Source organism: Lepidochelys olivacea, assembly GCF_965140295.1.
Source record: "Lepidochelys olivacea isolate rLepOli2 genome assembly, chromosome: 2".
Classification (NCBI taxonomy): Eukaryota; Metazoa; Chordata; order Testudines; family Cheloniidae; genus Lepidochelys; species Lepidochelys olivacea.
In genome coordinates this window covers 154,921,005-154,934,561 of record NC_140412.1, presented here as the reverse complement: position 1 = coordinate 154,934,561, position 13,557 = coordinate 154,921,005, and the positions used below count along the sequence as shown (strand labels likewise).

The following is a 13,557-nucleotide window of genomic DNA, read 5'->3' as shown; positions in this document are numbered from 1 at the left end:
CCTTCCGTCCTAGCATGAGTGTGCTGCCAATCCCCAGATGTGAAGTAGTGGCAAAGGAGATAGAGGGATCTGGGCCCACCTTACTCCCAGCCCACTGGGTCCCAGCCCATGGCCCTATTAGTGGCAGGTGGTTCTGCCACTGGGTTGGCGGGGAAACCGAAATATGGTGCCTCACTTCCTGGCACCATGGCTGGTCCAAAGTCTGGTTCCCCTGGCTACTTCCTACCCTACTTAGCTGGCACTGCTCTGTTAAGCTGGAGCTCCGTCTGGTTGCCCCACAGTCGGGCGGTGGCCACTTCAGCCATTCCTCGGGGTCCTAACTCTCTTCAGTCTGTAGGTTGCTTGTCTGCTTGGCTGCTGATCCAGGGTCCCGAAGAAGGTTCGGCTCCCTAGAAAAGATGTCCGCCTCCTTCCCTGGTACAGCTGCAACTGAACTGCAGGGCCCTCCCTTTCTATTTCGTGCCCCTCCCCAGTACTTCTGACGAGGTGGGCGAGGTGGGTTTGGTTCTGCCCACCATGGGGAGGGTAGTGGTCTTTCACTCTCAAGTCTGGTAGGGATGATCTGTCATTCTCCCTCCTGTCCCTGGACCAGGAGAAGGCATTGGACAGGATGCACCCGGCTTCAGGCCCCAGTTTGTGGGCTTCCTCCAGGTGCTGTATGCCTCCGCGGAGTGTTTGGTCAGGCTCAACTGGACCCTGACCGAGCCGGTCAGCTTTGGGCGGGGAGTACAACAGGGAAGCCTGCTGTCAGGCCAGCTGTACACGCTGGCGATCGAGCCCTTCCTCTGTGTCTTCTGTCGGAGGTTGATGGGCTTGGCGCTTCAGGAGCCAGAGTTGTGGCTGGTGCTGTCGGTGTACGCCGATGACATGCTCCTCATGGTCCAGGACCCGGGCGACCTAGTGCGGGTGGAGGCCTGCCAAGCGATCTGTTCGGTGGCCTCCTCTGCCCGGGTTAACTGGGTCAAGAGCTCTGGCCTGATGGTCGGAGACAGATGGCAGCCGAGTTACCTCCCACCTTCAAGCCATCCGGGGGATCGTGGGACCACTGCTCTATCTTGGGGTTTATCTATCCGCCACGCATCCTTCTCTGCCGGAGAACTGGCAGGATTTGGAGGCCAGGGTGGGTGAGCGGCTGCAGAGATGGACGGGACTCCTCTGGTGTCTCTCAGTGCAGGGGAGGGCACTGGTGTTGAACCAACTTGTCCCATCTATGCTCTGGCACCGGCTCAACACTCTGAGCCCGGTCCCAGGGATCCTGGCTAGGCTCCAGAGGGTAGTTCTGGAGTTCTGGCCAGGACTGCACTGGGTCTCTGCAGGGGTTCTGAGTCTTCCCCTGGAGGAGAGAGGACAGGACCTGGTCTGCCTCCATAGCCAGGTCCATGTCTTCCGCCTCCAGGCCCTGCAGAGACTCCTTTATGCCACAGGTAGTCTGGTGTGGAACACGTTGGCGCATGCCTTCCTCTGCTGCCTCCGAGGGTTCCGATACAACTGGCATCTCTTTTTTCTCCAACCGAGGGGTCTTCTGCGAGACCTCTCTGAGTTGCCAGTCTTCTACCAGGACCTCTTCCTGACCTGGAAGCTGTTTTTGGCAACCAGATCCATTGTAGCCACTGAGGGGCAGACCTCCTTGCGGAGTCTGTGCTACACAACCCCTACCTTCATGTGCAGGTAGCGGAGTCCCCCTCAGTGCGCCAGAGGGTGGTCATGGCAGAAACCACCAGAATCTGAGACCTCCTGGACTACGACGGGGGGACTGGGTGGATCCCTGAGCGCTCAGTTGGTGCATGGGGCTCTCCACCCTCCTGACCTCCCTGCACGTGCTCCAGGAGGTTGGGGCAGCCTTGTCGCCCACCTCTTAGGTTTTCCTTGAGTGGGTACTGCAAGAGGGTGCTCCCCAATCACCCCAGGCCCTCCGGACCTTTTCATTGGACCCCTGTCCTGTGAGCCCTCCCGGCCCCCTTCCTTCCGCAATCCGAGTCAGCTGCATGCTCTGCAGCCGGTTTGCTTCTGAACCACGCCAAGGAAACAATTCTACATGCTTGTGCTCCACATGTTTCACTTCCTTACCCTCCTGTCCCGCCCTGATACCAAATGGCGGGACTATCTATGACCTGTGGAGGGTGAGGAACCCCAGTGAGCCAGCCTCTATTCCACTCTGGTCCCATGGCCTGCTGGGGATATCGGTTGGTGGCTCCTTCATGGAGCCGTGAGCACGGGCGTGTACCTGGTGTGGTTCACCCCCATCCCCGAAGCCTGCCCCTTTGCTGCGTGAGGGAGAACCTGGGGCACGCTTATCTCAAGTACACCAGGTTACAGCCCCTATTCTGGCTCCTCCTTCTGTTGAACTTCTGGCTGCACTTTTCCCTACACCAGTTTATATTCTCAAACACTGTCCCGGGCCCCACGAAGTTGCAAGACCACCTCGTCAGCTTCCTCCGGGACCTGGCCAAAGTGGCCATCTTCACCACCAGGAGGAGGATGCTAGAAGAGAGGGTGCTCTGTGAGTGTGGGGCCATTTCCGCTCCTCCCTGACCTCACATATCAGGGCAGAGTTCCTCTGGGCGGCATCCGCTGGCTCCCTAGACAGCTTTGAGGAGCAGTGGGTGCTCTCCGGGATTCTCTGCTGGGTGTCCCCCTTTGGATCCCTAGTTTTGAACCTGTGACCTTCACTCCTGACCCTGTTATTCATTAGTTGTCACCTGCATTCAGTTGGTTTCTGGGTCCAGTGGTCCCTCCCGCAAGGCTGGGGGAGGGGCCTTTAGACATGGGCAGGTTTGTGCCTGCACACCTCCCAGGATTCCCAATAAAGCCTCACTATAGGCATCCAGAGATAAACACACAATTAATGGCCACTGGCCACAATTAAATTTAAGGGACTTGCCCACATCACAGAGGAATTCTGTGGCAGAGGAAGAGAGAGAATGGGCAACATTATGAGTGCCTGATTTTCCAACCTTAATAACATTCTGTTAATGTCATTTTTAAAATTTAATATCCTAGTTTTTAAGAAAAGAAAAAAAAGGTAAAATCACATCCAAATTTTATTGTGCCCAAATGTAACAACACCCTCCTCCTCTTCATTTGGAAGATCAGGCCTTTATTGTGGTTATTCTTGAGTTATTGACATAAAAATTAATTATTTTGAGTTTTACTCTTTTTGTGCCCAGATAGCTCAAAGGCTGCTTTGTTGCTAAAATATAACTTGTTTTGTTAATTTCTGATGATAAGGAATTGTTCTGTTAATTTTTATTTTCATATTGGCAGGAATAATTTTCTAGCTTAGCAAGTTTTGGGTTTTCTAACCACAGTGTATGGAGAAAGAAGACTATTCTAGCCAATATTTGTTTTCAAATGATGAAGATACAGTAAAAGATTCACAGAAAAATGAAGTCAGTGGGAGTTGCTGGTTGCTCAGTACTTGGAAAATCCAGTTACGTATTGTGACAAGGCAAGGCCAGATGGCTATAGAAAAGTAGTGGGAGATAGATATATTAGCTCCAGGCTAAAGAAATCCCAATAGGACCAGGATAAGTAAAATGGTAGCTGCTCCAGGTCAATTAAGACACCTGGGGCCAATTAAGAACTTTCCAGAAGGCAGGGTGAATGCTAGGTTGATTGGGACACCTGAAGCCAATCAGGGGCTGGCTGAAACTAGTTAAAAGCCTCCCAGTTAGTCAGGTGGGTGGGCATGTCAGGAGCTGTGGGAGGAAGTTGTGCTATTGGAGAGACTGAGTAGTACTCACCATATCAGGCACAAGGAAGGAGGCCCTGAGGTAAGGGTGAAGTGGAGCTTGAGGAATTGAGGGCTGCTGTGGGGAAAGTAGCCCAGGGAATTGTACATGTCATGTTTCTAAAAGGTCAGCTAACATAGCTGATACTATTAGGGTCCCTGGGCTGGAGCCTGGAGTAGAGGGTGGGCCTGGGTCCCCCCCCCTTTGCCCCCTGATTAATCACTGAGACTGGGAGACAACAGAGACTGTGCAAGGAAGGATAACTTCTCCTCACCTCCCTCACTGGCTTATGATGAAAATGGCTCAGTAGACTGTGACCCTTGTCTCTAGAGAGAGAAGGGTTACGTGGAGGGTCACAGTGAGCCTCTGAGGCTAGCGAAATCTGCCAGGAAACGCGGGACCCACGGAGTCAAGGACAGAGCTTTGTCACAGTTTTGAGGTGCCTGAGTATGGGTTCAGGAGTCTAAATGTAGGCACCTGTTTTCAAAATCTTTGTCAGTCATCTGTACTACACTTTATACATTTTTCAGAAAAATCACACTGCCTATGTCACCACCAAACTGCCACTTTGTGTTCACTGTTGTTTTTTCCTCCCCTCCTGTTCTGGTGTGTAAAGGAATTATTCGTGAATTTGGATCCTATGGTCCTTGAAGTACTGTGTGAAACAAAATACCTAAAAAAAATGAATTTTGAAGTTCCAGATGTTGCCTTTGGCATGTGTGCAGAAGAAGAACAGATTAAAAAACAGCAAATGAAGTTAGTGAACACTTAACTTGATTTCATCTTTATCCGGAAATTTTCTTTTGGGTCTCATTTTTATCTGCTTTTTTGGTCATTATAATCACTTTTCCTTGTGACAGATGTTAGTAGAGTCCAATGGAGTCTAAGTACATTTGCCCACCCATCTTTAATAATAATGTCCCCAGTGTAGTGATCCATGGTTTCCATCTCCATAAATACCTGATCATTAGAAAGCATCAATACTCTTTTCTTATGCCTTTTCCTTAAAGTCCCTTTGAACCCTTGCAATCATTCCAAAGGCAGGGACATTCACTCATATGCAAATCTCCATGTCTTGTGTGGCATATTAGGCCAAAACTATGCTGCATTGATGCTAGAATTATGGAGCACTGCTCTCCAGTTCTTCTCCCTACCAATTGTCCCTGCTACAATCCAGGTGCAGTACAAAGTACTGTCAATATACTATTGCTTGTGTTACTTATTTCTTTATTTTGGTGAAAAATCAATTTAGTTTATGCTGTCCCCAGATTTTCAGCTATTAATGTGTAGAATATTTTCCTGTTGACAATGGATAACTGCCCTATAGAAGTTGTCAGGAAAAGCTGGGGAATTTGGCAGCTGGGAAGGGGAAATTGGGATTCATCTTTGAGTGATGGTCCCTGTTGTGTTCCACTATGGGTTATGCATGCACCCAGAGCTGGAGAATCTGAAAATAGTGTCCCTGGGCCTACATGTGCCCTGGTTCAGTTCATGCCTCCATCCAAAGGAGTAAACAGTGGGACTGACTGACTTCCTTTCCAATTCCTTCTTACCGCTGCATGTTTTGGGTTGGAACCTCCTGTGTCTGTAGCTTCAGCTTCATTCTACAAAATAAGAATTTGATCTACTTTTATAAATAGTTTTAACGGCTTTTACAGTTTAGTGTTTTGGACTCTGTTTGGGTCCTGGACTATGCTTAGGACTCTGGGGTTCAAACTCTGCTCTTCCTGCCCACAATCCTCCTCAGTTAGTGATGACCACCAGTGCTGCCTGTATGGCCTCAGGGAAGCCGACATTACAGCTAGGTGCCAATCAATCTGCCAATCGTTCTCCAGCCATACTAAAGAAGGGTGGGAACTTCGTCTCCACAAATACCTCATGGAAAAGGTCATGGAGAAGTCTGACTTTGTTGTGGGAGACTCTACCCCCCACCCCCAGGCCCTCTGGCAGGATCTTGTCAGAAATCCAGGAAGCACTCTCATAAGCATGAGACTAAGCCCTGGTGTACACTATGGGGTTAGGTTGAATTTAGCCACATTAGATCGGTTTAAAAATGACTGCGTCCACACAACCAACCCCGTTCCGTCGACCTAAAGGCCTCTTAAAATCGACTTCTGAACTCCTCCCCGACGAGGGGAGTGGCACTAAAATAGACCTTGCTGGGTCGAATTTGGAGTAATGCAGCTGCAAATTGACGGTATTGGCCTCCGGGAGCTATCCCAGAATGTTCCATTGTAACTGCTCTGGACAGCACTTTGAACTCCAATGCACTAGCCAGGTACACAGGAAAAGCCCCAGGAACTTTTGAATTTCATTTCCTGTTTGGTCAGCGTGGCGAACTGAGCAGCACAGGTGACCATGCAGTCTCCCCAGAATCATAGAGCGTAGAATGTTTCTACACTCCCTGTATCATCTCCGTCCCTGAGGTTATCGCAGATTAGAAGCGAAAAAAACGCACTAGCGATGACATGTTTTCCGAGCTCATGCAGTCCTCCCACACTGATAGGGCACAGCTTAATGCAGGGAGGCATTCAGTGGCAAAGGCCAGGAAGGAATTAAGTGAGCATGAAGAGCGGAGGCAGGACGCGATGCTGAGGCTAATGGGGGAGCAAATGGACATGATGAAGCATCTGTTGGGGGAGCAAACAGACATGATGAAGAGTTTGTTGGAGCTGCAGGAAAGCCAACAAGAGCACAGACCCCCTCTGCATCCACTGTATAACCGCCTACCCTCCTGCCCATGTTTCATAGCCTCCTCACCCAGACGCCCAAGAACGTGGAGGGGGAGGCTCTGGGCACCCAGCCACTCCACTCCAGAGGATGGCCCAAGCAACAGAAGGCTGTCATTCAAACAGTTGGATTTTTAGTGTGGCTACAATAAGCAATTTGGCCTTGTCCTTCCCTCCTCCCCAACCCTGCCCGGGCTACTTTGTCCGTTATCTCATTTTTTTTAATTAATAAAGAAAGAATGCATGGTTTCAAAACAATAGTTACTTTATTTCAAAGGGGGGAGGGTGGTTGGCTTACAGGGAATTAAAATCAACAAAGGGGTGCGTTTGCATCAAGGAGAAACACATACAACTGTCACACCGAAGCCTGGCCAGTCATGAAACTGGTTTTCAAAGCCTCTCTGATGCGCAGCGTGCCTTGCTGTTCTCTTCTAATTGCCCTGGTGTCTGGCTGCTCAAAATTGGACTCCAGGCAATTTGCCTCAAGCTTCCACCCCGCCATGAACGTCTTCCCCTTACTCTCACAGATATTATGGAGCACACAGCAAGTAGCAATAAGAATGGGATTGTTGGCTGTACTGAGGTCTGACCAACAGCGCCAGCGAGCTTTTAAACATCCAAAGGCACATTCTACCACCATTCTGCACTTTCTTAGCCTATAGTTGAACTGCTCCTTACTACTGTCCAGGCTTCGTGAGCCATGGGAGCAAGGGGTAGACTGGGGTAGGTGCAACCGCGTGGTGCTGCCAGCTGGGAGAGCAGCCTGAGGCAGAAGCCTCCAGCTCGCAGGAGAGCAGAGTTGCAGTGGAAGCGCTGGAGCTGTACACCATGCCCTGGAGGTTGCTAGGAGCTGGGCAGGGAAGACTTCCTAGAACCCCTGGCCAAGCTATATGTCCGACGAGGACGGCTACCAGTCCTACAGCAGCGGTGACAGTGAGCTGAGTGGGCTCCATGCTTGCCGTTGTATCGCGTCTGCACAGGTAACCCAGGAAAAAAGGCGTGAAACGATTGTCTGCCGTTGCTTTCCCGAAGGGAGGGATGATTAACGACATGTACCCAAAACCATCTGTGACAACGTTTTTGCCCCATCAGGCATTGGGAGCTTAACCCAGAATTCCAATGGGTGGCGGAGACTGTGGGAACTGTGGGATAGCTATCCATAGTGCACCACTCCGTAAGTCAATGCTAGCCACAGTAGCGAGGACGCAGTCTGCCGACTTAATGTGCTTAGTGTGGACATATGCAATCGACTGTATAAAATCGAATTCTAAAAATCGACTTCTATAAAACTGACCGAATTTCATAGTGCAGACATACCCTAAAGTCTTCCTCTAAATCCACTTCAAAAAAGTTGGGTTTGGCTCTAAGTAAGCCCATCAGCTCAGCCCATGAGGACTTAGTACGTCCTAAGTCAAAGAAGCATGACAAGAAAGTTCATAAGTATTGGGCTACATTGGTACCAGACCGTGATCCGTTGGTACCGTCATCCTTGGCACCTCCAAAACCCCAGAATTAATCAATACGAAGTCCGATCATCATCAACTTTTGGGCACTGTCTTCCTTGCTGGCTCCAGGGGCTTGAACAAGTAGAACCCCTCTCACACCAGGGAGAGCTGAATCCATTGCTGCTCCACAGGACATTTTTGCTGTCCTGGATCCAGAATTCCTTTCCTCATCGGGTCCCTCCATCTCCAGAGAGATAACACCACCACCAAGAGTTGACAGCTGGAAGGAGTTTGACACCCATCCAATACAGGGAATATCTTCCCTCTGACAGCTCTGACGGTACTGCTACTGGAACCAGAATCAACCTTCTCTTATTCGGGAGATTCTGAACCACTCAATGAACCTTTTCCCCCACCCCCCATCCTAGGTATCCTCTGCCACCCAAAAGACCTGCACTGGTTTGGGGCCAACCTCTGCCTCATCCAACCTCTGGTTTGGGGCCAACCTCTGCCTCATCTGAGCTGTTGATGTACCCCATGCCATGGTGGCCCCTGCGACAACATATTGACCTTTCCTACTGGCCATATTGAGGATCTTGGGACCAGTTCTCCCCTGCAGTCGATCCAATTTGCTAGGGAGTCACCCCTTGCCTCCTCTCTAAGGGAACACTCAGATATGCACCTGGATATGACAGAAGAGGAGGAGGAACATTACACATCAGAAACTGCTGTTCTGCTGGAACCAGTAAGACTGTTGTCTTCATCTCCAGTCAAAGCAGTGACTTCTATATCTCTCGCCTCACCTGCCAATGACTTCAGATAGTTCCAGGACCTTCTTCGCAGAGTTGCTGGAGAACTTCAGATCTGTCTTGAAGAAGTCTAGGTCTCCCAGCACAAACTCTGAGACATTCTCCATACATCTGGACCCAACAGAATAGCTCTTTCCATTAATGGAGCAAACTGGGACAGTTTGGCACACCCCTGCCACTTGTACTTCCTGAAAAGGACAGAGAAGCGTTACTATGTGCTAACCAAAGGAGTGGAATTTTTGTTTTCTCACTCAGTTCCCAACTCAGTGGTAGTCCAAGCCATTTCTGAAAGGCCTGGTCTACTCCTCCTGATAAAGAGGGTAAACGTTTGGATCTGTTGGGGAGAAAGGTCTTCTCAGCATCCAGCCTCCAGTTCAGGATAGCCAATTACCAGATGCTACTGGCTAAATATGATTTCCTCAACTATGCCAAGTTTGTGGAATTTACCGACGGCCTTTCGCAGCAGGACAGAGCTCATTTCCAAGCTCTGATAGATGAAGGCAAACTGATAGCCAAGACTGTTCTCCAATCCTCAGTCAATGCTGCTGGTATTTCCTCCAGAGCTTTGGCTACTGCCATTGTCATGCACAGGGAGTCATGGCTCCATGTGTAAGGGTTCCCTAAAGAGGCCCAGAATGTCATTGAGGACCTTCCCTTCAATGAATTGCAGCTTTTCAACCAAAAGACTGATGAGTCCCTCCATATCCTGAAGGACTCCAGGGCTACCCTCCACTCTGCTTCTTTCTTGGTTGGACCAGTTCAGCTATGCCTTCCCTCTGCTACCACTCCTGCCATGAGTTCTATGGAAAATCCAGAAGGACAGGGCACAGCTCTTCCTGATTGCCCCGTGCTAGCCCAGACAGTTTTTGTTTCCCAACCTCCTATGCATGTCATCCTGAACACCAATCCTCATCTCAACATTTCCTGAGCTCCTGACCTAGTGGAACGGCAAGATCAAGCACCCAAATCTGCGTCCTCTATGTCTTAGGGCTTGGTATTTGGATGGGCATCATCCTTAAAACATTCATGCTCCACAGCTGTGTGAGACATCCTTTTGAACAGTAGAAAGGATTCTACTAGAAGATGTTACCAAACTAAATGGAAGCACTTTTCTTCTTGGGTACATCAAAGAGGCATTCTCCCAGAAACTGCAGATATTCCCTTCATCTTGGACTATATCCTATCTTTGAAGACATCCCGCTTGTCCATCAGCTCCTTGCAAGACCACTTGGCAGCAATCAGTGCATACCATCCACCTTCTCATGGCTGCCCAGTCTTTGCACATCCACTGACCAATAGATTCTGGAAAGGCCTAATCAGAACTTTCACATCTATTCAGAAGCCTGCTCCCCATATGGGACATAAACCTTGTTCTCTCAGTACTCATAGGCCCCCTTTAGAACCTTTAGCTTCTTGCTTCATGCTCTCCTTTCCATGAAGGTTGCTTTCCTTGTAACTGTCACTTCAGCTAGAAGGATTGGCGAGCTTGCAGTGATGATGGCAGATCCTTCTTATATTATATTGCATAAGGATAATGTTTCTGTGTGTCTATACCCCAAATTCACTCCTAAAGTAGTCTCAGAATTTCACCTTAACCAATCAATTCAGTTACTTGTGTTCTTCCCAAAATTGCACCCTGCTCCAAAGGAACGAAGACTCCACTCCCTCAGTGTTTGGCAGGCCCTGGCCTTTTACCCGCAAAGAACAAAGCCAATCAGGAAATCCTTGAGACTGTTTGTTGCCATAGCAGAAAGAATTATGGGGCACACCTTCTCCACTCAGAGAATCTCCAGATGGATTTCTGGCTACATTATACTCTATCCCCTATCAAACCTTCCTCCGCCCCAACCCCCCTGGGGTAAGAGCTTATTCCACCACACCACAAGCAACAATTATGGCATCACTTCAGAAGGTGCCCCTCCTTGACATCTGTAAAGCAGCCATGTGGGGCTCTGTTCACATGTTTGCAAGACATTTATGCCCTGGAGCAGGACTCCTCTGCTGATGCCTCCTTTGGGGCATCCTCTGTATCCTCGCATCCCCCTCCTACTTAGATACTGCTTGTCAGTCACCCTCAGTGGAATACAATAGGGACCATCACTCAAAGAAGAAGGGGAGATTCTTTGAGATGTGTGGTCCCTATTTCATTCCACTACCCACCCTCCTTCCCCTCTGCTTCAGATCTTACCTGACTGATGGTAGAGAAGGAACTGGAGAGGCAGGCAGTCTGCCCCATCCTTTATCCCATCAGATGGAGGCACGAGGTGAAGCAGGGCACATGTGCGGACCAGCGAACACTACTTTCAAATTCTCCGGCTCTGGGTGCATGGTGTGCATGTGTAGTCCACTGTGGAATACAGATAGGGGCCACACAGCTCGAAGAACCTGCAGTTACACGTCAGTAACCTCCCCTTTTGGTATCCAACAAGGTATAGCAGACACTTTTTGTTTTTCGCACTCAAGAGGCTGTGGAAACTTTTTCAGTGGGGAGGGGATGCATCTGTTCTTACCCTTCCTCTTTTGGGCTGGAACAGAGGCATCTTCACATCTGAGTGAAGGAGATTTGACTTCCCCATTCTTTGATAGCAGCTAGTTATCTTGCCCCAGTATCTGCTGCTTCATCTGCCAATGATGGATAAGTACCACAGCTGGATGTTTTCGCTGAAGCGATCAGTAGTTAAATAAGTAAGAGTGCTCCCAATTAAATTGTCCTTATTAGTCCACGGAGTTAACACACATTGAGATTAATATCAAGGGGCAGTCTGGTGGGTGAAGACCTGGCTCCACTGAAGTCAATGGCAAAGCTCTTGTTGATTTATATAGGGCTAGGATTGTTTCAGGTTGTCAGCAGACTCAGGCAGATGCTCATGTATCTGTGCAAAACCTGAACATTGTTTTCATTTTGAAAGTTTTCTTTGCATCCGTAAAGGCTAAGATTCTGGAAAACAATTATATGGCAGTTTAAGAAATAGGGTTATTTTGTAGCTATTTGAATGGCCACCTATGCATATTATTAGTGTCTTGCCCATAGGTTATGTTATACCAGTTGCTTGTTGTCACAGTCTGGCCCAGTCTCCCTCTTGGGACTGATACTATCTGTTATGAGTGGACCCAACTGCTGTATCCCATGTGTTTCTAAACTCCCTGCATTTGGGTAGTGACTAGTCACTTCTCTAAGTTACAGATCTTTGAAAAACAATAAAATCTTGAATGCAGCTCCCCAAGTCTGATCTCACCCCTCCTGGGAGTCCTGGGTTTGGTCAGCATCCTTAGGCTTCTCCTCTTAGCCTGTTTTCCCCTCCCCTCCCCTGCCACCTTGTGGAATTGTGGAATTCTAGCCTCTTGCTCTGAGAAGCAGCCACCTTGTAAAACTCTGGCCCTCTTGGTTACCTTTGTGCTTTCACTGGAGAAGTTCCTGGCTCCAGCCCCACCTCCATCGGCTTCTGTGTAGAGAGTCGAAGTCAAACGCCCTATGGATAGAAAACCCCTAGTTCTACTAGGGAAGACTCATTCCATGTTGATGGCCCTAGATTGTTTTGTGCTGGTTTCTCAGACTACTTAAACATGCCACTAGGTATCAAGCCCTCTTTCCAAAATGGATGTTCTTCACAAAGGAGGTTGCAATACCATATGAGGGTCACCACAGGCATCGGCTTGCTCTGGGCCCCGGGGGTGCTCAAACCCCCACTTCGCCCAGGCCCCACCCCCACCCCATCCCTTCTCCCAAGCCCCCACCCCCGCCCGCTTCTTCCTGCCCCTCCTCTTCCCACCCAGTTTCACCCCCTCCCGCGAGCATGCCTTCTTCCCACTCCTCCCCCTCCTCCCAGCATCTCCTGCACGCTGTGAAACAGCTGATTGCGATGGGTGGGAGGTGCTGGGAGGGAGGGGGAAGAGTTGGTTGGCAGAGCTGGGCAATGGATGGGAAGCACTGGGAGGTTGGTGTTGGTGGGAGCTGTCTGCCAGTGGGTGCTAAGTACCCACTAGTTTTTTTCCGTGGGTTCTAAAGCCTAGAGCACCCATGGGGTAGGTGCCTCTGAGGGATACACCCGAAAATGAAAGTTACAGTCAAAATGGCATTCACAAAACAAGATGGAGTTCGCAGTTTGACCCAAACATACTGCTTCCACCCCCTCAATCTGTCACACTAGTAATAAAGGTAAATTACAAAGGAATTTTAAAAAAAGATATATGCCATTTCCTTCTTCTTGATGATGTGTAAAGTGTCTGTAAGGATTTTTGTTTTGTTGTTATTATTGAGAGTTTTAGTTTGAGTCAGTTAGGGAGAGTTTCTAGTTTTGGATGTTGGTCCAAAATAGATGGATTTTTATTAATTAATATTGCAGATGTGCCCAGATTTATGTGCATTTTAAATAAATGGAAAGAAATACAAAAATGATTGCTAGCCTTAAAAAAATACGATTGTATCTTGCAGACTTCAGGATCTTTTGATTGATTACAAAAAGTTTGTAAATGGAATTCCTGCTATTCTGGAACCACTGATGAAACCATTTATGGAGCAAATTGAGGAAGCCCTTACTCCAGGCCTGACACAGTTATCATGGACTTCTTCAAACATTGACAAATGTATGGACCTTTGTTATTTCTATGCGAATCGTAGAGTCCTAGCATTTGCAAATGGAAAGACCTATTAAGTCTTCTGGTTCATCTCACTGTCAGTAAAATGTGGTTCTCTGCAGTGCACTCTCTAGTTTTTTCCAGTTTGCTTTTACATGTTGTGAGTGATGGTTAGCGTATGTGTACACAAAGTAAAATATTTTACATTTGTTTGATTGTAAATGTGATGACATTTTAGTTATATTTATATGGATTGTGCTAGGTGGGC

The 13,557-nt window shown here is 48.7% G+C and overlaps 1 protein-coding gene across 1 annotated transcript in view; it reads left to right on the top strand.

The window, feature by feature from the left end:
- LOC311517041 (dynein axonemal heavy chain 5-like) overlaps positions 1-13,557 on the top strand; it is a 266,786-nt gene that overhangs the window by 61,851 nt on the left and 191,378 nt on the right. Inside the window, exons 20-21 of the mRNA XM_084621560.1 lie at positions 4,348-4,487; positions 13,147-13,298. Coding sequence (XP_084477686.1) covers positions 4,348-4,487; positions 13,147-13,298 — 292 coding nt within the window. The remainder of the gene's footprint in view (positions 1-4,347; positions 4,488-13,146; positions 13,299-13,557) is intronic.